The sequence below is a fragment of the Caretta caretta genome, chromosome 6 (genome assembly GCF_965140235.1).
Source record: "Caretta caretta isolate rCarCar2 chromosome 6, rCarCar1.hap1, whole genome shotgun sequence".
In the NCBI taxonomy this organism is placed as follows: Eukaryota; Metazoa; Chordata; order Testudines; family Cheloniidae; genus Caretta; species Caretta caretta.
The window spans coordinates 26,010,065-26,034,554 of NC_134211.1; the positions used below are offsets into that span (position 1 = coordinate 26,010,065).

Below are 24,490 nucleotides of genomic sequence, written 5' to 3' on the forward strand. Positions count from 1 at the left end.
CAGGGGCCTGAAGAAGTTATAACAAGCAGCAAACCCACATAGGTTTCTTGACTGAACACTGTCTTCCCCAAGAGAAGTGTTCAATATATAATGATTGTGACACAAACATCCTACAGGCTCTTTTTATTTTTAATAATAAAATTTTATTGACACTCTAAACTTGATGATATATTAATCCAGGTAAACAAGTATTTTTAGCTTGACCACAGTAGAACATGTAAACACAATATGAGCATCAATATATGCTCTTTACTGTTCCTATAATAACCCAGCTCTCGCCTTTATTTTAAAAAAGAAGAATGTCCTGGTTTTGTTCTCAATTTCCAGTTCCATTCTGAACCATTTGTAGATACTCCTTGTACAGTTTTTCCTGTGCTTCATAAAGTTTCTTCAGTTTCTTCATTTGTCCTTTGCTGAGTTCTTTGCCTTCTGTATCATGGGTAGGAAATCCCTGGAATATTAAGAACACTAATATCTTAGAAATTTTCGTCCAGATACTTTGTTTGACTTTGGTCAATCTGATAAATTCGTGGCTAAATTTTATCACCTCTTTCCACCAGAATCATGCATTACTGATAGAAGGGAGTAACAGCATAATTAATATAAAACATTCTAAATGAATGAACATAGCACCATAGTAGAGGGCTTGTGTAAATCAGGAGCTTTAGGCCACTATTCAAGACATATCAGCTTATTATTAAGCTCCAGATTTTAAAGCAAATGCAATAAAATATTCTAGGTCATACTGAGACTGCTCTTTTCAGCCCAGATCTTATCTCCCCATGATTTGTGCACAGAGGGTCATCCATGTGCTCATTACCACTTCTGCACGGCAGGGGCTCAGCTGCCTACATAGCACCATTCCTGCTCGCCTGCAGAGGGCACTCAAGGGTTCACATTGGGGAAGGAGACTGGGGGGCAATGTACGTTGGTTTAGTGCTGGTCCAGCAGCTGTTACTCAGAAAAGGTAATACAATTACCTTTCCCAGATAGCACCAGCCTTCACCCTCCAGGGAATGGACAGAGAGAACCTGTTAGCATGGTCCAATGGAGCTGTGCTGTCAGGGAGAGGGAGAGGAGGCACAGTGGACAGAGTCTCCATGCAAATGGTCTGGGTCTCCAACAGATCCCCTGAATCTGCCAGGTTTTGGAGTGAGAGGAAGGGGGAGACAGGGTGTGTGCGCAATCTTTGCCTCCCAACAGGAAGTTTCTGCAATTTAATCTTTAAGAAGATTTCTATCCCAAAAGTCATAGAAGTCTTGCCCAGTAGCAGGATGGCCATGTTATGGAAACCCTCTAAAAGTTATGGCTCTTACATACACCCTTACACAGGACATCAATGTGGTACAATTCAGTGAACACTTAAGAGCATGAACCTGCTCCCATCAAATTAACTGGTAATGCACTATTGACTTCAGTGAGGAAATGATCAGGAATTTTAGTCAGTTATTAAGTTCTTATTTTTCAATTGGCATAAAGAAAATTTCCCCATGCTTCTTACATTTTCATCAAACTTGGAGTATTTGTCAAGCTCTGATTTAAACATTGCATGTGGTGGAATCTTCATCTTTGCCAGTTTTGCTGCCTGCAATATAAAATATGCATTACAACTTTACAGTTAATTAGCATCCTAACGAATTACACTGTCACTTGTCCTTTTCTGAAAAGCTGTCCCTGGGTGTACATTAATTGATGCACGGAACATCTAAATTGCAAATCAAGGAGACCCACATCACACTTTTCCATTATGTGGAGAGAAAGGAATCATCAGTGAGGGACAACTCTATATGAATCTTGAACATATCTGTCTGGGGGAATAAGTAATTAATTTAGTACTTTGTTGCAACAGTTAATCAGTTAGAATCCAATTAAGACAAAAAAACAACAACCCTGCTACAGCTCAAAATAGTCAGCTTATGTGGTGCAGAAGCCAGATGTACTTTTTGTTTAATTTGAGCTCTTGTTGTATTTTAGGTACAAACATAAAAAGTAAGCTATTTGGCAATGAGCTCATTGCAGATGTTTCCCTATGTCCAAGCAGAAATCCTATTGATTTGAATAGGGCTCCATGCAGGTTGTAGCAGGATCAGGGCCCAAAATAACTAAACCATATTAAAGGAAAATTAAACTTTGGTTTTATTGAAAATGGTGGCTTCTCAAGATCATTAAAAGCAATGAAATCATAAACAATTTTAAAAAGAATGGATAAAGCTATTTGGAGATTCATGAAAAGGAAACATCCTATTTAAAGACAATTTTCCCTGTAGATCATACTTTGAAGGTTTACTTTCCTGTATTGCATTACTAGTGCAATTTGCATGGAAATAGGATCTTTGCTCTTCAAGAGAGCATCTGGCTCCTGGTGCTTATTCCTCACCTGGAGTCTTAAGCCTTTGTGCTAATCACAATTAGATGCTATGGAGATGAATGTGTCTTCACAGAAAATTAGACTCAGGTGAAGCATAAGTAGCAGGAACAGATGGACTCTTAAGGAAAAAGATGCTGTTTTCATGCATATCTATACAATAATAAAGAGAGGGAAGAAAATATAATTGACACAGGCAGAAGCCTGTTTAAGTTAAATGTTCCTGAATTGCCAGAGCTCTAAAACTGTTGTGCATGCTGTATCCTACTCACATCTATTCACTAAAAAACGTGCTACAAGGTATTTTAAGAAGCACTTACCATCTCTGATGGCCCCATCAAAACAAAACAAAACAAAAAAAAACTTACCACAAAGTCTGAACAAAGACCTGAACATTTAAGTGACCTAACTTGTAGGCACAAATAATTGTGAACAAAAAACTGCCCACCCCATTAATTTTCACTCACCAAAAACAAAAACAACACAATTTAAAAATGGAGGGCCAGCTGAGGCTGGACTGAAAATTCAGCCCACAGTGTATTTTTGCCTGAATAAGAATATAGCCATTAACGCACATCTTCAAAAACATAATGCCCATTTTAATGTATGTTAAAAAGATATTTGAATATTTACCTCCTGTTCTTGTTTTTTCCTATATGCTTCTTCTTTCTTTCTTTTTTTCTCCTCTTCAATCTATAAAAAGTCAAATTGAAAAACAGCATTACTTAATCAAAATTAAACCATTGCAGTAGGTTATTTCTTACTAATGTCAGCTAAGTAGCTCTATGTTTTAGATATCTGATTATAGACAAAACTGGTAATGACACCTATAATTATTGTTGCTCAATGCGTCTATTATAAGACCCTGTTTTCAGTCGCGTATACCTTTGCCAAACCAACTCTTCACACTGAAATTTTCCCTGCCTGGTGTCTGCCTCAGCCGGAATATTTTTGGGAAGTTTCAACAGAAGTGTTTCAGCCATTACTCAGAAAGAGATTAGGGATCAATACATTATTAGGCCCACATTAAAAAATCCTTACAATTGTAATTGAGACGCTCTAGTGCGCCATGGTCCTCCATGCTTTGAAAAAAGGGTTTGAAATTTGGGAGGAAGGTCATCTTTGTAACAGGATGAGCCTTTTGCTATTCCTATGGGAAAAAGCTGTCCAAATTTGGCCAAGTTATGAATCTCTGGAAAGTCTCAGTTTACACATGCTCAGACTTGTTAGAGTCTGACAGCTAAATTCTCCAAAGATTCTTTCAGTACTGAGCATACTTCAGCAGGGGAGATGTATAGTCTAGCCAGGGAGCCCAGGCCACAGAAAAGAATGAGAGCACAAGGACCTGAACTGCAACTCCCATGCAGCACTATGACATTTCCTAATCAATATATTAACGTTTTTGGCTAAAACCTTTCCGTTTCTGATTTTTTGCCAAAGAGTCAAAAACTTTCCATGGAAAAAACACAACAAAATTTTCCAAACTAGCTCTAGTCAGTATGACTCCAAATGATGGAATTGCCATTTTTTCACTTTATTTTAAAACAGAGAACGTATACACAAAAAATTACATTAAAAGACTATTAAGGTTGCAAAGTCAAACACTCAAAAGTCAGGAAATCCTAGAATTAAGATTCCTGTGCAGCATTAATTCAGTCACCTTGGGGGTGTGCATTATGATTCAGTCTTTAATTACATGATCACATGCTATTTTTTCCACAGGAATCCTGCCTCATTCAGTGCTACATTAATGAAGACTTAGCAATTTCATTCTGTTTTTATCAGCAGATGTCAAATCAGTACTGCTAACTGTATGGAAATATTTACCTTTGTTTTGTATTGACAAATAAATAAGAATACTTTACTCATAGGCATTACTCTACCAGGGAGACAAAAGAATAAATACGTCATACCCAGCACATCATAATTGTATAAAGCCTTTTGAAACTTGAAAAGATATTTAAATCCCCCATAGCATACTTTCAAGCAATTATCTCAAATTCCTTTTCTCCAGTGCCACTTGAGTTCTGCTATCAATTTGGGTGTGCTATTTTCCATTTTGTTTGTGTTAAAATTGCCATTTCTCTCACAAATCAGCAAGGAAATATGTAATGTCAATAAGAATGTGTGTTTTACTTTACATGTGCAAAATAATATAATACACAAACTAGTTTAACATGAAAGAATTAAAATAATTTAAAACCTTTTTCTTTTCTTCTCTTTCTTTCAGTAAGGTCTCCCTGTCCACCAACTTGACCACAGTTGGGAGTCCTGGAGAAACAACAAAGAAAAATAAACACAGAGCAGTTCCAACACTTATACGTCTGGTACCACAAACGTTTCTTGAAACACATCCTGCAATAGTCTTTTCAAATTGTATTACTAAGTTAAATGCAAATGCCACCAAAATGACCATTTAGAAATGACTGAGGAGCTAAGCACTGTACAAGGAGATGCAAACGTACATTTTATCTGAATGCTTTTGAAAGTTTAAAAACTAAATCTGTTAAAGCTCTGTGCATTCAGTAAGATTGACAAGGATTCCTGATTATTCTTGATCATATTGACATTTTTCAATATCTTAAGAAAAGAATTCACCAAATTTTAGCAATAGCTACAATTTACAATACAGGCAGACAGTTTGTTACCTTCATGATCTTCAAATCGAACTCCAAGCTCAGGAAGAATGTCATCTCTAAGAGCATCACTCAACTGCAGTACTTCAGTTACTACAAGGCACAGAAAAATTAGAAGTTCTGATATTAGTTTAAAATGAAAATTTAGTTCTCTTCCACGCTGCAAGTAATTTAATGCAAGTAAAATATTACTACAGTTAGACCAGTTTCTTTTATTTCTTTACTTGTTTGTTTATTTAAGTGATAGATGTAAGTAAGGTTACAAGTTCCTTCTTCCTCTGGCTCAGTGTAATCTCTTGACCCTGTGAGACAGAGAAGCATGTTTCTGCTAGATAGACCTGGAATTTGTCAAGATGCTGCTGCTACTCCAAAAAAACAACAAGATACCTCAGCTCTGTGATGTAACTGCTCAGAGGCTCAAGAGTCTCGCAGTTGCTGTTAAACAGACCTCCAGTCATGTGGCATTACAATGCATGATTTCTAGCCCTAAATAGAATTCCTCATCTCAGCATTTAAAGAAAAGACATTTTGTGAAGTTAGCCTTTTGTACCTTGTGAATTTGTATATTAAAAGTATTTTAGCACCCTACTAATGACTTCTTCACCATTCCATACAACGATGAAAAATAGCAACTTTTGGTGTCCAAATAGTTCCTCTAAGAACGAGCCTAGGAATTGCCATACTATAGATCTGAGGTCCATCTAGTCCAGTATACGGTCTCAAACAGTGGCCAAAACCAGATGTTTCAGAGAAATATGTAAGAACCTCACGGTAGTCAGATGTGAAAAAATCTGCCCTCTCACATTAGGTCTCATCCAGGTCTCTAATAGTTAGACTGACTTAAGCTCTGAAGCATGAAGTTTAATATCCTTTCCAAAATGATGATGTTGTAATGACTTTAGATCTTCTGGAGATCCATATAATTGCCCAGTCCCTTTTTAAATCTTGCTAAACTGTTGGCCTCTATGACTTCTTGTGGCAACGAGTTCTACAGTCTAATTATTCATTGTGTAAAAAATATAATCCTTTTATTAGTTTTGAATTTGCCATCTTTTAATTGCATTGAATGTCTCCTTACTCTTGAGTTCAGAACTCAAGAGACTTCCTCTGTACCTTTCAGTACTGCATATATTTTGATCATGTCCCCTCATTTCCTTTCTCATTAAAATTATCAAAACCATTTCTTCCTTCACTTGATTAACTATTTAAACAATTTTGTAAAAGTGGAGCTATAATTTGAATATTTTATACACAAAAAGCTATACTCACTATTTTTTGCCAGCTACATCTAGTTATCTTCCAGGATGTCACTAATAAGTATAATTTAAAAAAATCACTGCAAGTTATGTAAAAAAACTGGTTGTCATGACCGTAAGTCTCTTTCACAGAGGGCTAACTCAACTACACATGGTGAAACTGAGGATATATTTTGCCTAAATGTTTACTACCATTATTATTTGTAATGCAGCAAAGCCCCAATCAAGGATCGGGGCTCTGTTTTACTAGGTGCAGCATACATGCAATAAAACGACAGCCCCAACCCCAAAGAGTTTACATTATACATTAATGATGTGACGCAACAGATGGATGAATGAAATATACAGGTGAGCAAGGAAGGATGGGTTAATAGTAATATACGTTCTAAAGACTTGAAGCACATCACCTATGTAGCTATCAGTTGATCATGTCAGTCAGGGGAAATAATTTAACATGCTTTAGTTTTAATTAAAGAGATTTTTAATCAAGAAATCTTAATTGCTGGAGCTTGAAATAACATTTTTGTTCAAATATATTTTGAATCTCCAGCCCCGCCTAATCAAACATATATTAAGGCTCTGTTAATGTCCACTTCCAAGTGCCTTAGTCAAATCCTCTAAACCCTGCTGAAGAATCTAGCAATGAAGGGGGAAGAGAAATTTCAAAGACAGGCAGCTTAATGTTTAATACTGAATCACTAATTCAGATAAATATTTAGCAAATCTTTATAGACATTTAGTTTCTAGCACAACATTTTGGAGGTTAAATTAAAAGCATGTTTTTTTCTGGCAGGATTGCCTGAGTTTTAGTTTTGGCTCGCAAAACAGGAAAGTGCAAACACTACTGAAAGAAACCAGAGCTGACCAGAACGAATGCAACTACACAGAGCTTTATTTTAGCTTTTTATATATGAAAAATCTCTAGATATTTAAGTGCCTTTTTCCATTATTACTGTTTCCTCTCTACTCTCTCTTTCAGGCTGATTGCTAAATGAATGAAAACATGGCCTTATTTCATGGTAGCATTTCTTAGTAGCTCTATTTCCCATACTGAATTGCGGTTTCAGAATTTCTCACAGCAGTGTTCCCTAAAGCAGCATTTCCTAACCTAGTCTAAGATGGTGCGGGGCAGAGTGGAGTGGACAAGAAAGGGTTCAAGGCAGTTGGAAAAGCTGCACCCTGCCTGGAGCCACTTGACTGCTCTTTGTGAGTTTATTGCTGTGATTAATGCTCTAGGAAAATACTTGAGCCTCTCTGCTCCTGTGATGTGTGGTCCCCTAATAAAAATAGCCACAGGAGTAGGTTGTGTATAGTACTGTAGATATAGGAAGCGGTCTGTCACACTAAGCATTGTGTTTGTCTTCGCTCTCATAACATAGCTCTGCTGCAAAAGCAGGTGTCCCAGCAACAGAAAGCTATCAAAAGATGCCTCATGCCCCAATTAGTTTGTAGCCTGCTGATGAGTGGCAGAATGAGTTGGAAGGGAAAAATACACTAAAACTTCCCCCAAGGAAAAAAAAAGTAAAAGTGAATAAAATTGGAAGAAGTAAAGAAAAGGACATCACAAGAAAGAAGGGGACGAGGGGAAGAGAGAGATGAGGAAAAGAGAAAGTAGACAGAAATTAGAAGGGACACAGCAAGGAAGCTGAAGTTAAACAAATTCAGAGTAGAAATAAGGTGCACATTTTTTAACAGTGAGGATAATTAACCGTTAGAACAATGTATCTAGAGATTTGATAGCTTCTCCATCATTTGAAGTCTTAAAATCAAGACTGGTTATCTTTTTTAAAGGTAAACAATGGCTCAAACAGAAGGTATGGGCTTGATGCAGAAACTGCTGGGTGGACTCCTATCCTGTGTTATGCAGAAGGTCAGACTAAATGATCAGAATGGTCCTTTTTGGCCTTAAATCCTGTGAACTCTGCCAAGACATGGCATGAGAGTATGTAGGGAAGTGCCAATCCACCTACCTGTTGCCTGAGGTTTTCTAACAGGTGAAATCAGGAACCACTGCCCTACTGAATCACATCTATCCCACCTACACACAACAGGACAGTGGAGAAGCTATTTTCCGGTATCCTTCCAATATCACACATTTTCAAAGCTGTGCTAATAAAGGCACGGGCCATTTCTATGGAAAATCTTTCCCAAAGTGCTTTTCTGTTCATTATCCATTTCACTCTAGCCTTCTCCAAGTCAGTCACTTGCAGAAGCACTGACTGATTTTAGGAGAATGTGACTTAGCTGAATTGGAAATTGGCTAGGACAGCACGGCTAACATCTCTTTTCTTGCAGAAGTGCCATTGGATGTTAATGATCACAAGTAATCAGGGTCTCAGATTTATTATTCATGCAAAAATAGAAGTAAAGAGAGGAAAACACTACATGTATTTACTCAGAAATAAAAGAAAGTGATGAAAAGAGGAAATACATTGGTTACTTGAGAAGAAACAGAAGTGGTTCACACACCAAGAGCAAATACAAACATTAGAGCTTCTGGATGTATTTATGTTGCTGTCAATCCAAATTTAGTATCCTTGTTTGATTCACAGTAAGTATTTTTTCCTAGAGGAGGCTGATGGTGACAAGATTACTTGGGTCAACTTATATCATGAGTTTTTAATAAGTAGGTTCTTCCCCCCCCAGTAAATTGTTCTTGCACCCATGTTTCAGTAGGTTCAATATACTAAACAACACTTCCAAGTAGTTCTTGGTGGATATGTTGTATAAGAAACACTAACATTTGATGATAATTCTCAATACCTTGCACATACCAGGGAAAGTCTTCAGTATCAATTATGAGGCTTAGATACGGGAATCAAAGTATGTAATTGGGATAATGTAAGCTATTATTTTAGAGGGTCTATTTTCTTCAGTTATTCACTGGCACATATAAGTGCAGATACACACCTCCTCACTGTCTAAACTACTAAAATCAGAGTCCTTGCCTTTGCTTGGTGTTATGAACTTGTGTCTCATCTGTTCTTTGCTTGAGGAGCTGGAATCAACCCTGGCCTTTGTGTGTATATGAAAATGTTCCATTTTAAGAAGAACTGTTTGCTTTAGTCTGCAGTCTATCTCCAGTGAATTATTTGTTTTTCTGTATCCTGGCTAGGTGGGCACAGCCGGCCAAATTCATCCTTGGTGTAAGTCTAACAAAGTCAACGAGTGAAACCACAGATGAGTTTAGCCCATTATCTGTTAATACTAGAAGGTGTTGACAATATCTCGTGCATGGAATTAATATGATAGATCTACTGAATGTATAACAAAAGCAGTATCTGCTTGAGTTATAAATATTTACCAGTCTGAACCTATGAATAATTAAATATAAGAAGCAGGAGAAATTCTTCAGGGTAGAGGAGAATGAGGAATTTATACATGAGAAATTCTTAATTTATAAGAGAAGGTTATCAACTGGTGCCTATAGAAGTGTCAGCATAATGGCTTCATGCACTGCCTTAGGGCTGAACTGTGCCAATTCTCTATGTTAGCACCATCCCAGCAAGAGGCTTTAACTGACAGTGGGGAACTTGTTTTTGGATCTCAGTTGCACCAACTGTAAGTTGTCACTCTCACCAAAGATTGATGTTGTCCACAGAAGGGAATGGATAGGAAAACCAGATTTGGTGCGGTCTCAGTGACACTGTCCAGGTGCACATTGTTGATTAGGAGTGAACCAGCTGCCAGGCAACAGTCCTGTGGATGCTCCTAGCCCATTCTTCACATCCGCTGTGAACTTCAAGGTAGTGGGTTTCAGAAGCCAAACAGAGCTGGGGGCAGGAACTAGTAAAATCAATTGTTTGTTTGTTTTTTGTGGGGGGGGGGGGGAGAGTAGGGGGGAGAAAGAGCGTTAATTCATAAGTCACCCTGAAAGATTAAATGAGCAATATACATTATAGCCAACAGTGAAGACAGAGGATGCACAGTAAAAAAGATGGAGGCATAGTTCTACTTTTAGTCTATCTGATATATTAGGAAAATATGAGTAGGTTCTCCCAACTCTGTTCTGGCTGTAGAATAGGGAGAGACCCACCATCTAATAAAACACTGCGACAGATTCCTTAATACCAAGATTTCAGTAATGGAAGACTTTACAGTAAGGTAATAGACTTAGCGGGGATCCAAGAAATAAGAATGAAGTTAGAAATATAGAGGACAAGCAAAAAAAAGAGTCAATGGTGTTTGAAAACATTTGAATAGATGTTTAGCTTTAACAAAATTATTCTCTCGCATTAAGAACGCCTGTGACAGATCAGAAAATCTGCTATAATGTGTATGATTTAAGAGGCAGAGATACAGGAACTTTGCAGTTGCCCAAGTACTGAAACAAAACCTAAAGGCACATGATGTGAAGTTACTTGACACAATGGGATGAGTTAAAAACTCACCACTTTTCCTGGATATTATTAAAAGCATTTTATTTAGAGTCATTTCTGCCCACTGTACACCTAGCAAACACCATTGGTATTTTTCTTTCCCCCATTTATCATCATCAATAGAAACATTCACAGTTAATCAAGACTCTACTAAGAATGAATAATGCAGGTTTCCGATTCAGATGTCTGCCAGTCTTGTAAATGGATAAAGACTTTTTTTCACATGATGTTTGAATGTCCTACAATTAGGGCATTCTGGTTGAAGACAGAGTTTATTCAATAATGTTTGAATACACACTTTGGTTATAGCTCCCTCTGGTCCTCTGACAAGATTCCCAGATCACAGGTGCCCGAGTTGTGGAATGCTTTGTGGATTGCCTTATTGGCAAAAAAGCTGCATTTATTTTTATAGTTAGTTTTATAAAAGACTCATACCTATTAACATAAGAGTCTGGGTGCATTTACAAAATTAAAACACTATTATTCATATTTAACATTATCCTGCCAGCAATTAGCTATAAAAAAAAAGAAGAAATCCCCTTAATTTACAACAACCCTAATTAAAAAGAAAGTATAAACTCAGAGGCAATGTTCCCAACCACTAATCAAAACCATTTTAAAAGTTCAATTTCAAGTAGAAGCCCTATAAAATTAACAAATCTGAGTTCTGTTGGATCAACAGGGTAAATGAGTTCCAGAGCTGGGTTTCTTCTCCTGAAAATATACTACCATCAGCCCCTAGATATTCAAACCTCAACTATTAGAGTGTGAATCAGCTGATCTCAACTGCTGAGGTTTTTTTGCATAAAGAAAAAATAAATTTTATGTATGTTTCAAATAGTAAAAGGCACTCACTCATCTTGTGAGCTGAAGAACTTTAAAAAAAAAATCAAAATTAAAATACATAAAATTTGAAACCAGTAAGACTATTTTGTAAGATCAACTACGCCAAAATAAGTTTGTTGATTATATCTGAATGATCACATCATTGGAAGCATTTTTGTGTTTGTAAGATATTTATTCTGTTTGTTCTGGCTAGTACGTTTCAATATGGTAACAGAATTAGAATTGCTTGCTAGCTATTATCAATCTACTCAATCAAAGGCTTTTTATTTTAAAAAAAAAATCAATATTTCCTATTTTGACTCTCTCTCAGTCATGACATTAGTTTAAAAAAAAACAGTATCAAATATACGTTGAAGATGCATAAAAACCCAAGGGGAATAGTAGGCAGAACAACAAGAAATCCAGTAGGAGCTCATCAACAAGCAAAAGCAAAAAGAGATTAATAGAACACCATTTGTAACACAATACAGTTCTGTTGCCAAATCACGAAGCAGCATTAAAGCTTCCAAGGAGAAGAAAAAAGTCCACAACAACCTTCAGCAAACTCCCCTATGAATACTCCAAAGAGATCACAAAATACTATCTGGGGATTTGTGATCAGACTATGCTATCAAACCACGAAGAAACAACTCAGCCTGTTTGTACTCAAAGTGGTTGAAGGTTCCAATAAAAGGAATAATTACAATTTACAATTTTTACAATGTGCACGCCCTTCAGGACAGGAACTACATCTTCTTTTATGTTTGCAATCAATTAGCACACTGTGGGCACTACAGGAAACAGAACATTCATACTCCTCGTGTTCCCTCTCCCAATGATAGGAAATTCTGAATACTTTAACAGGTTAACATGAACATATCTAGAAGCATCAGAAAAGATAATCATAATTAAAAGGACACCTGGCAAAGATTTAAACCAACTCTGGTTTACTTTTGTATACACAGAGAAATGTGTATAGGTACAGATAAATATGCCATTTTTATTCTCAAAGCAGAGACGCTATTTATGTAAATCAGATAATCAAAAAACAACATTTAATTTTTTCTCCCCCCCTCTTAAAATCAGTTACAATAATGTTTGAAAAAAGTTAACCCTTACCTTTCTTTTCTCTGGCAATTTGTCGCACTCCTTCTCTGAAATCAGACAATACTTGTAGGTATGGCATCACTGTAGACTCAAGCTGTCGAACAAAACATTTCTATGATTAGTTAATAATTTAGATTCAAACCATTCAAAAACTGTTTCATATGTATGCACTTATGGGGTCAAACTCCGCTCTGTTCTTCTCTGGAGCTAAAAGGGATATAGTATAAAGTAGAAGCTAACTCTTCACGGTAGATCCTCAACTGGTGAAAACTGACATAGTTCCACTGACTTCAACAGAGCTACGACTATTTAAATCAGTTGAGGAACTGCATTTCATGTTTAACATTCTGTATCACTGTTGTAAGACACACACACACAATGTTCACTATGCACTTGGGCTGAAGTTTTTCCTCGAACCTTCAGTTACTAGTACAGTATTTATTTCCTTTCAGTGTCTCCAAGGAGAGAGAGATGATTTGCATCATTAGGCTCTGCTATGGCAATAAAGTAATGTTAAATAAACTCAGATAATACCAAAAAAAAAAAATAAAAAACACGACACAGGAAGACTCCTGCTTGCAAGGCTAGTGAAGACCAGTGCTTTGTCTGGGGAACAGGAACTGTTGCTGTTCACACAACAGCACCGCACCTGTGTGAGACTGGAGGTGAACGGAGTTCTTGAAAATGAGTGGAAAAGGTCTTGGGGGAGCCCCAACATCTGTGTGTTAGGGCTCCTACCCAGTTAAAAGGTGGAAATGCCTACATGAAATGAGTTGATGGGCTCAGTCCAGATCGTCATGAATAAGAATCCACACTACAAAAACCACTATCACAACTGCTGGCAGTCTCAGCAGAAAGACCAAGAATGGTGCAAGCCATAGAGAATGAACAACACTCTTGTTCTCACTATCTTTTTCTCACTGAAGTTAGCTTGTGGTACATGAGCAGGGTGGCATGGGGAACCTGCACTGCCACTACCTTTGCTGTATTCTGTTCTGTGGATACAGATGGAGGAGTTTGCTTTCCAGAGTAGCGAAACTTGCAACATCACTAAATTCACTTGAAAACCTAAGTCTTCTAGAATCTGGGTTTTTCAGATTGCAAGGTGACAAGAATGGATTTTGAATGAATTACTGAACCGCAAGGGGTTAGCACTGGATATATACTAGTCATTATTTTTAAAGTTTTCAAACAAAGACTACGCCTTTGTTGAGAGAGTGCCTGTTTCAGTTTTTACTCATCCCCTCATGTTTAGTCATGGACAAGAAGAATGTGGGCCTGAACAAAAGCCCACTGAAATCAATGGAAAGACTCCCAGTGACTTCAAGAGGCTATGGATCAGGTCCCAAATGAAGTAATTGGACATTCAACTGGATAACTTCGCTAAGAAGAAGACGACTAAGACGAAGAAAACCTTGAAGGAAAGCTGCCAAAAGATTCAAGGAAAGTAGCAAATTTAAGGAGGACACTGTCAAAAATCAAATAATTAGTAATATACTGTAATGGATGCTGGAAATGAAAGCCTATTTCTTTAAAAAACAAAACTATAGGCTTGTTCATATGTGCTTGGCTGATGACATTCATTTTTCATATTTAAAATTGCCAGAGTGTTTGTTTACAAAGGAAGAGACATAAAGAATTACATGGATTTTACAAACAGATGTTAAAACCCCCTCCACCATCAGCTCATTTTGATGCCTCCTAACCTTGGCGGTATTTAACAGTGAAAGGCTTTGTTTGTTGTTCCGCACTAATGCCAGTCCTTCTGCAAGGCACATTTGCTTTTAGCATTGTGAGGACTGTTTAAAAAATAAATTTTTAATCTCACCTATGAAAGATTACTAACAAGGTCCTGGCTTTTCTGCCGGAATCTGAGATAATGGTGTTTGCTAATGCTGACCTAAATTAGAAATCCAATATTCATGATTTCTGATCTGGAACAGTACCATTTTCTTCACACAGCCCTCTCTCCCATACAGTCTTGGAAAAGAGAAAAAGGTACAGACCTCCTAGTAAATGTTTGTTTAGTCCACTGCTATAGCACTCAGTGCTACAGCAATGGGGACCATATGAATACCTAGCTAGACAGAGACAGAGTCTGGGTGTTCATTCATTTGCCTCAACTCCAACACAGGAAGTTCTTTTTCTTGGTGAGTTAAAATGGGTGGTGTAGTTTTGTTTTGTTATTCTATACAAAGAAAGATAGGATATTCTGTGAATGTTTTCATTGCTATTCTTTACAGGAAACAGAAAATATTTTTCTAAATGTACTTCACTTAAATCTGAATGGTCTCATGTGACCATGTTTCGAAATGCTGGCATCAGATGTCGTGCTAAAGGAAAACACTTTAAAGATATAGTGCCATTTTTCAGGTTAGATTTTGCTCCAGTACAAAGACCATAATCATTGGCCTCCCCTCACTCTGGAGCATTACACTCCTATTCCCCGCCAAAGATTGCTCCTACATGACAGAACTTTATCAGCATCCCCCAGAAGGTGTGTCTTAATTGCTCTCAGCAGAAATACCTCACTGCAGTAGTACTGCTGGATGAACAGAACAAGGCTGCCTATAGACGCCAGACAAATGTTGTTCCTTTAACTATCCATTAATTAACTATTATGGGTTACAAAGCAATCAGAAAGTGAGACTGAAATCAAAATCCAACTGCCTCCCTGCTGGTTTTTGGTATGCTTCAATGAGTCCTAATCAGTGTAATTTTGTGTTTTTATTTGTATAAATAATATTAATACATGTAGTTACTTGTAATGAGACTTATTTTAGCAAGTACTATATGTAGTCAAAAAAAAAAAAAAGGAGTACTAGTGGCACCTTAGAGACTAACCAATTTATTTGAGCATAAGCTTTCGTGAGCTACAGCTCACTTCATGCACCCGATGAAGTGAGCTGTAGCTCACGAAAGCTTATGCTCAAATAAATTGGTCAGTCTCTAAGGTGCCACAAGTACTCCTTTTCTTTTTGCGAATACAGACTAACACGGCTGCTACTCTGAAACCTGTCTATATGTAGTCAGAATAAGTTAGTAGAATGTACTCTGTTCTCCACTTACATTTATGTTTTGGCCATTTCCTCCAACAGGGAATCCAAGTGCTTCATCACTTTCTATGGCACCAAAGATCTAGTCAAGGAAAAGGAAATTAAAGACACATTCATACGACAGAAGATATCTGGAGGCTAACCAAAATCAGACATACTGGTGTTTGAAGAGGCCACAAGGCTCATCTAATCCATATTCCGGCATCCTACGAGGAGATTGCTCTTTATTCTTAAAACATCCTAAATAGTTGACAGTCAAATGTTGCCTTAGGTGATGTTGATTGCACAACTTCACTGTCAACTATCCATCCACCAAATGCAAATTAATGTAAAACAAAATTATAAAGAACTGTATTCCCCCCCATACATAAAATGTTACGATTTTGTTTTTAAGCAACTGGCTCTTTAGAATCCAGCAAGATCTACAGAATGACTGTACTGATCCATACATGTCTGGAAAATATTGCCGTAGCAGCTGCGTAGTGTGATGGCAGCTATTCTTTTTTAATTTAATGTAAAATCTCACTACCACTTACCTTTAACATCTGAGTGAGAAAAGAACTAATACTTTCTAGCAGCAGTCTGTTTGGCATTTGCCTGGCAGTTTTCTTAGCAGCAATATAGGAATTGCTCTGACTGACTAAAGATCGCATTTCTTCCAAGACAGTGCGAGTGTCAATGTTGTCACACAGTGCTTCATGAATGGCTGCCTTCTTGTCGTAAAAACTAAATCAGAGAAAAGCAGACAAGTTTACAATGATATTATCATTATAACATTAATGTCAAAATTCGTGTGCTCCAATCAGTACACTGGAGTGCTTCCATAAAAGGAGCAAAAGTGGGGGAGGTGGGGGGGGAAGGATTTCCCTTTCTTTGGTCATAGTTGATATCTGAAGAAGGAAAAAAAAGATGATTAAGAGACAGGTGTTGGTGTCCATGATATAGGTGATTTTGTTAAAATATTTTACCTGCATTATAAAATATTGATTCTATACTGCTGCCAAAGTCTCAGAGAGGGTGGGTTATCTGACAGGTAATAGTGACAGGACAAATCAGACCTAGCATATATTCAGAGCTCACTTTTCTGTATGTTTGCAGAAGCAGTACAATTCGCTTGTTCAGTCTCTTCCCTTCTTCACTGCTTCATTTTAATGCTGCTTACTCTCACTGTGTGCCAGCTGAGTGTTCTGTTGCATAAATTCCTACGCAATGCCACGATTTAAGGAAACTTGTTTTGAAGCTACATGTTATGAAGCCACTCCAAGCAGGTATCATGAATAAGGCTACGATTTAGTCATGGGTATTTTTAGAAAAGTCATGGACAGGTCATGGGTAATAAACAAAAATCCACAGCCCGTGACCTGTCCCTGACCTTTTCTATAAATACCCAACTAAATCTTATCTGGGGGGCCCCGGAGCGCTGCTGCTCTGCAGGACCTCTGGGGGGGCCCCTGGGGCCAGCCCCTCTGGCTGCTGCTCAGGCCATCCGCAGGGCCAGTGGCACTAGCCACTGCTCGGGTGGTTGCTGGGGCCAGCAATCGGGGGCCGCTGAGCAGGAGCTGGTGCAGCTGCCCCCGGGTCCAGCCGCACCGGCAACTGCTTGGGTAGCCCCTGGGTCCAGGAGCAGCCAAGTAGGGGCTGCTCTGGCCGCCCCCAGGGCCACTACTCGGGTGGCCCCCAGGGCCAGCTACCCGAGCAGCGGCTGGTGCAGCTGGAACGTCTGGCTGTGGGGCTGCTCCAGCAGGAGCCAGTGTGGCTGACCCCAGGGCCTGCTGCTTGGGCGGCCCTGGGGTCAGAGGTCACGGAGGTAGTGGTATGTCATGGAATCCGTGACTTCTGCAACCTCTGTGACAGACACACAGCCTTAATCATGAACATTTCCATGGAAACACTGTTTAAACTGTTCATGAATTGATTTGTAATACATATGGTATGTGTCCCCCATTTCTTCAGGCAAAAATAGAGATTTAAGGAAGTAGTTTTTTTATTTAAGATCCAAAAGGGCATTATCTACTCGAAAGAGAAGGGAAAGGAGAAAGAAAAGGAGGTGGAGAAAGACAAGTAAAAGGAGGAAGGAAATGCTCTCTTCCCCCAATACTTCTCTTTTTCCTGTTCCTATCCTCTTTCTCCCTCCTGTATCTAGTTCTCTCCTTTCTCACTCTCCTTTACTCCTCTTTTTCCTGTTCCTATCCTCTTTCTCCCTCCTGTATCTAGTTCTCTCCTTTCTCACTCTCCTTTACTCAATGTTTTCTATGCTTTGATTTTTTTCCCCTTTAACAGTCAATTTGCCCCACCTGCCTGCTATACAAAGTTGAAAATCCAGAAGCAGCATTATCTGCTACTAAGAAACAGGTACCCGTCTTTCCAGCACTGCGGACACAATGACTCTGGTAATTCCCAAGGACACACTTAACTATATGTTGCTTTGACTTTAAAAAGAAGAATCAAATCATGCACTGTTTAAATTACAGCCACTGAAGTAGGATTTCATTAAAATGTGAAGGATTATCATCTAAATGGAAAGAGACCATAATGTCAATATCACTATTTTGTTTTACTGGATTGAGGGTAAGGTCAAAAGTCAGAAACTTCTGAGTTCTTATCGTTGCTCTCTGATTTTGGGCAAGTCACTTAACTTCCATTTGTCTCAGTTTCCCCATAGCACTTTGCATTTTCAAAGTGTTGTAAGTGCCAAGTATTATTTTATTAGTACAGTCGAAACACATTACATTAGCGTGATCTGCCCCTTCTCAGATAGTTTCTTAAGTATACACCTGATAGTCACATAACCTAGAGGAGATTCAAAACAGAAAGAAGTTCCCTTTCAGCACACATATACAGAGTGACATTCAAAAATTAGGCACCCAAGTCGCATGAATTTCAATAGAAGTGATGTGATTAATTCCATGTATTGTATGCTGAAAAATACCTAATAAAACTGTTGCAAGGTTAAACGCATCAGCTTGTAAAGTACTTTGAGATTCTCAGTGGAAGGTTGCTGTAAGAGCGTAAAGTATTATTAGATCCTTTTTCAAGAAAAGGAAATGCCAGTTAGAAAAATGGGAATCTTAATTGTGCATATATAAACGGCTATTAATGCAGAAATTAAAAGTAGCTCACTCACCTTTTACTCAGCTCTGTTTCTCTAAATTCCCATTTTTGAAACTGGCCTATCAAATCACTAGGAGCCCGAAGGATATCCTTTACATTTAAAAAGAACTCCTAAAAAAGAAGGATGCAGTTTGAAATCAGCATAACTCAGACAAACCTGTGTTTACTATACCAAAGTAAATTTGCAGTTAGCCATTTTAATACTTGTGCCTAGATACAATTTCAGCAAAGATCTGCTACAGACCTCCCAAAATAAGAAAAATACACTTATTTTGCATTACCCACTGTATTATATTATGAGCGTTAAGCTGCTCTTTGTCAAGGTTGTGACCTAACACAACATATTAGACATTAACAACAAACCACTGCAATTTAATTTCTTTGAACTATGATCTTTTTAGTTTGGAGTCCCTGTAACAATCTTGTCAGTTGTGGACAAAATGAGGTAATGATAACTTACATTGGTTATGAATCTCTCCTTTGCTTACTGTATTTCAGGTTGTGAAAATATGAATTGTGTTGTCTGGAAGAAAAGTCTTTTTGTTGTGTTTCTGATTCTAGTACATAATGACTTTCCTTCATTAGACTTGTGTATTTCCCTAAAGCAACAATTCATTCTAGTGTTGATGCAGTAAGTAATGTGTATTGCTTAATGCTTTTACTATCACCACAATAAACCGACTATCATTAGCAGTAACTGACAGACCAAAACTAATTACACAGCACACTTTAAAAAACAAAAAAACAGTGCGTCAAGTTACCGCTCATGAAAAGGCAAGGCTTAGCTGGAGCAATCTGAGTTGCTCGCAGTGCACAGGCCCCATGCAAGTTTTTCCAGACAGCTCTGCAAATGCACCTCAGCCCTGACATGCACCAGTCTTTTTATTCCAGGAAGAGGCCTCACTAAAGAAGATATTTCTGTTGTGCAGAACTGTGTGGTGGTTTTCAGATGTGTGTAAGTAGGGAAAAGGAGTAGATACTGGCAGTGATACTAAAAATATTTTTTTTAAATGAAAGACACCAGATATATTCAGCAGAATGTGTGTGATTCTTGTGCCACCTCGATAGCTAATTATCTCTTCATATTTTTCTCACCACTTTAGGTATTATTGGCATAAAAGGAAATATGTATTTCACTAAGACAGCATTTCTGGAAGCTGTTAGATTGGGCTCGTTTTCCTGCCCACACAATAGCGAAGGGTCTCAGATTGCTGCATGAAGAATTATAAATAGAGAGTAGCAGCCTTAACTCAAAAAAACGTAAATAATTTATAATTTTAAATGTAGTTATACTGGATAATGTGCTACCACTCTTAAAATCAATTTTTATTTGATTTTCCACAATACACAAAAAATGTCATCGTATTCACCATAGTCGTAGAAAAATGGGCCCAGCCCTGAGAAGTGTTCTGAGCTCTGAGTTTCCACTGAGCTCAGTGGAGTTGAGTGCAGTTAGCTCCTTTTGGGATTGGTTTACATTACTGGGGGATAGGATAGCACAAAGTTTAAAGAATAAAGAAGAAGAGAGGAAAGCTTGCTTACATTCAGGAATTTCTCATACTGAATAGCTGATTCCATGGTGTTTTTTGAATAATCCAGCGTATCCTTCCAAGAGTGCATCAGGAAAGCCAGCCGTAACTGCCGTGCTATTAGGAATTAGGAATTTTAAGATGCAGATGGAAAATCATCATTATCGAATATATTTATATGACTCCAAAATGATAATATCTGAGCACCTCATCATCTTTAATGTACCTATCCTCACAATGTTGCTGTGAGGTATGGAAATACTATTGTCTCCACTTTATAGATGTAGAATGAAGGCACAGAGAAGCAAAGGGCCAGATTTGTAGAAGTATTTCGCTGCTGAAAGAAGCAGATAGGTGCCTAGTGGGATTTTCAAAGGCACTTTTTAAAATCCACTCCATGTCTATTTCCATTTTTAAGAGGTTAAATGCCTTTGAAAAATCTGGACCTCAGAGACTTGCTCAAGATCACATGGGAAATATGTGGTGGAGTATGGACTTGAACCCAGGTCTCCTAAGACCTAGGCTAGTGCCTTAACCATCCTCTCTTACCCACAAAATTGACTTAGCTTGAAATTGATTCCAATGCTCTATATTCCTAAACTACTGTAATATGAACGAAAAAGAATCGTTAAGCACAAATTCAGTTACCAAAAAAAAAAAATACTGAAGAACCCAAACTTGCCAATTCCCATTTTAATCAGGAAACTTATACAAGAAATAATGTTCAATTTATGGCTTTTTTTAAAATTGCTATTTTTCTTGGCTTAAATTTTCTTTAAAAATACATTTTACAAGCTTCTTAAAAAGTGTTTCTGCCACAAATAAGATTTTACCTGTATGTTTCTTCAGTGCATCTTTGATAGTAATGAAGTTTTTTAAAGATTTAGACATTTTACAGCCAGCAATTGTTAAATGACCAGTGTGCAAAAAATATCGAACCCAGTGATCATTTTCAAAGTATGCCTGCAGCAAAACCACAAATAGAAAGGATAAGTTTTTTGTTTTTTTGTTTTTTTTAAAAACAACAGCACACGTCCACACACATAAGGTTTCTGAACAGGAAAAAAATGTAACAAAACAAAACCACCATGATGATACAAAAAGGATTTTCTGAAGGCACATTTCCTAAACATGATCAGGAATCACAAAATGTTACTCTTTTAAGAGCGAAAATATGTTCAGATTATGCCCCCAATTCTACAATTGGATGTGCAATGACACATGCATCTGCCTGGAGCTCCACTGACTTCAGTGGACTCCACATAGATGCAGACTCTCACTTGTGCAGATCCAGCTGCAGCACTGGATTCCGTGCAGGTACCACATGAGTATTTTACCTGAGCACAGTTTTAAATAAAAGGAAAAAAAAGAAGCAGGATTTAAATTAAGAGAATCTGATGACGTGCTGGAGTTGATAAAACCTCATTAGACAGCGACAAAATATAATTTCACATTAGTTTAATGAAGTCTCCCTTTTATTTAGATTATTTCTGCCTTTTATTTTGAAAAAGTTTTATTCTTTTCATTAAAGGGATTTTATCAGCTTTAAAAATAATTTCTGCCTGAAACATTTGTACCTACTGTAGTTACAAATACCCAAGATTACAGTAACCAAAGAAAAAAGGAGGAAAAAAAAAATTCTGTTTTTCAGTTTTTTTCCTTTGTGCATTCATCACCACACTGGATATGATCAACTTCACTATTCTGTTGACAGTCACCAGCTAAGAGAAACTACACTTTAAGAGTTTGGGGTTTCTGGGCTTTTTTTTTTTTTTTTTTTAAGTCTCAGTCAAATCTAAAAATGGTATAATTTTTGTATAATAGAAACTAAAGACAGATGGTGAACATGTCACCTACCTCAGACTGTGCCAATTCATTGTCATGGTGAGGGAATCGAAGATCAAAGCCCCCTCCATGAATGTCCATCGACTCTCCCAGAATGGATCCAGCCATAGCAGAGCATTCAATATGCCAACCTGGACGGCCCTGTTTAGAGATAAACAAGTGATTTCAGTACAGAGTTATTGTTTTTTTACAGAAACCCTTCTTAGGAGAAACTACTTTCTACCCACACCTTTGTCTGTATCATTCCCTCATTGGTTTGTCCACTAATAAATACAAATAAATTAATATGACATAGAAGTATGAGGGAGAACAGATTTTTAATTATCATCCTTGATATAAGAATAGTGTTGAACTTCAAGATCTCCCATACTGTGATAAATCATACATGCCAAATGTATCTATGAGCAGATGAATATACAGAACACAGTCCTGGCCCCTCGAATGCAATACTTTATTTTGAAAGTATTAAAGTAATGGTTTTGTCTCTCTTGACATCACAAGGGAAAGCTGCATTTATTCTCGGGGTTATAAGTCTTGGAACCCTTGCCTTAAAGTGAGGCATTCGTTCTTATGCAAACTACTTTCAGATGAGTGGAACCTTCTCCCCACTCATTCCAACAGGCATTTTGATTTGAGCACAGAATACTGAACTGAAACTTTGGGAGGTTAATAATGGGAAAGTGGACAAGGTAGACCGATCCCCATGTTTAGAGGTACATTGATAATATTGATTTAATGGACAACATTTCTGCACACAGACTTCTATTTGAGAAATGGCTAATAACTGGCTAACTACACTGTATAGGATATTAAATGAACACAGCAATGCTACTGAACAAAGTATTATTGCAATCTCGACTTCATTAAATGCAAGATGAGGCTGGATCATTTGTTGTACAGGCTAGTACAGATGATATTCATAAGCTGTAGAAAGATTAGCTTCTGTATTATGTGTGTGGTTTGAACACACTGGTCCTTACCTTTCCCCAAGGGGAGTCCCATGAGGGCTCTCCTGGTTTGGAAGATTTCCACAAAGCAAAATCATTTGGGGAACGTTTCTCACTCAAACGATCAACTGAGATACTGAGGTCACCTGTCAATGGAGAAAACTTTGTACATATTTATACTGTCTTTAAACATTAGCGTTACCTACTCCTGGTTCTGCTGTAACTTTCAATGCAAAAAAAACAAACAAAAAAAAACCCACACTAAAAATTTACAACTGAAAAGAGCAATCCTTTGCTTCTTGATTAATCCTTGGCCTCTTCTGAGACTACCAACAAAAGTGTTAGTTGTGAAGCTTCTTAAGCCCTGAAATATGTGATTCAACTGCTACTCTCTCTCAGCATTCATAATTACAGCATTACAACCTCCCGTGGCCCCCCAAATGTTAAGGTTGCAAATTCAAGAAGTCAGAAGTTAGAAAATGCCAGAATAAAGGTTGCCTGTGCAACCTTAATTCAGGTCCCTTTTGCATATGCATTATGATCTGTTCTTTAATTACATGATCACATACTATTTTTTCCATAGCATCTCTGTCTCATTCAGGAGATGACACAGGATGGATGGTAATCACTGAACGTGTAGCTATTCACTATTTCTTTTTATCCTTATCATTCAACACGTGACCCCATGTACTATTTATTGCAGACCATTCAAACCTTGCACTGAATATAGAATTATTAATTTCCTCATGGGCATCGTGCTTTGTTGCAAATTTTAGCATCACCCTCTACTACAAGTTTTAATTAAAAGAGGGCTGCACCCATTTAGCTCAGCACAGTAACATGAATATTTACAATGTGAAGGACAGTTCTCAATATATAAAAGTAATTTACATTTGAAGCCGGCAAGTTGTAACAAGAGCTGATCCAATCCCAGTGCTGGTCACTGATTTCAGGAAAACAGCTAATTTGTAGAGCTGATTGGGAATTGTTCAACCAAATGTTTTTATATCAAAGGCTGATTAATTGAAACCAAAACCTTTTGCAGGAAAGGGTCAATTTTGACAAATTTTTAAGACTCAAAATTGTTGGAAGAAAGTTTCATAGTTGTTGAAACACCCTATTTCAACATAGAATGAAAGATTCTGGTTTCCCAGTTCAAAATGACTTTTTGTTTCAAAATTTAAGCTAGAATAATTTTTTTAAAATATAAAAAATGGTCGAAATTGAAATGTTTTGACTGATGCGAATGGATTTTTTTTTTCCCCTTTCAGATTTTTGGTTCATAACATTTTTTGAGATTGACTTCTTGTCCTGACTTGGGACAGAAATTTGTTTCAAAATCTTAAAATTGTTTGCAAGACAGGAAAACTGTTTCCTGCCCAACTCTACTCATTTGTGACTCCAAAAATAAAGGAAGTGCAATGTGGAGACTAC

General features: G+C 37.5%; 1 protein-coding gene across 2 annotated transcripts in view; it reads right to left on the bottom strand.

The window, feature by feature from the left end:
• Positions 1 to 120: 120 nt before the first annotated feature.
• The window catches only part of CARS1 (cysteinyl-tRNA synthetase 1), a 50,615-nt gene continuing 26,245 nt past the window's right edge, over positions 121 to 24,490 (bottom strand). For both annotated transcript variants that reach the window (XM_048853962.2, XM_048853961.2), the window contains 13 exons: positions 23,090 to 23,202; positions 22,122 to 22,250; positions 21,098 to 21,227; positions 20,278 to 20,381; positions 18,749 to 18,846; positions 16,161 to 16,350; positions 15,638 to 15,706; positions 12,581 to 12,662; positions 5,014 to 5,094; positions 4,569 to 4,636; positions 2,999 to 3,058; positions 1,502 to 1,585; positions 121 to 451 (listed from right to left, as the gene is read on the bottom strand). In XM_048853962.2, the coding sequence (XP_048709919.1) occupies positions 317 to 451; positions 1,502 to 1,585; positions 2,999 to 3,058; positions 4,569 to 4,636; positions 5,014 to 5,094; positions 12,581 to 12,662; positions 15,638 to 15,706; positions 16,161 to 16,350; positions 18,749 to 18,846; positions 20,278 to 20,381; positions 21,098 to 21,227; positions 22,122 to 22,250; positions 23,090 to 23,202 (1,343 nt within the window). In that variant the 3' untranslated portion in view covers positions 121 to 316. The remainder of the gene's footprint in view (positions 452 to 1,501; positions 1,586 to 2,998; positions 3,059 to 4,568; positions 4,637 to 5,013; positions 5,095 to 12,580; positions 12,663 to 15,637; positions 15,707 to 16,160; positions 16,351 to 18,748; positions 18,847 to 20,277; positions 20,382 to 21,097; positions 21,228 to 22,121; positions 22,251 to 23,089; positions 23,203 to 24,490) is intronic.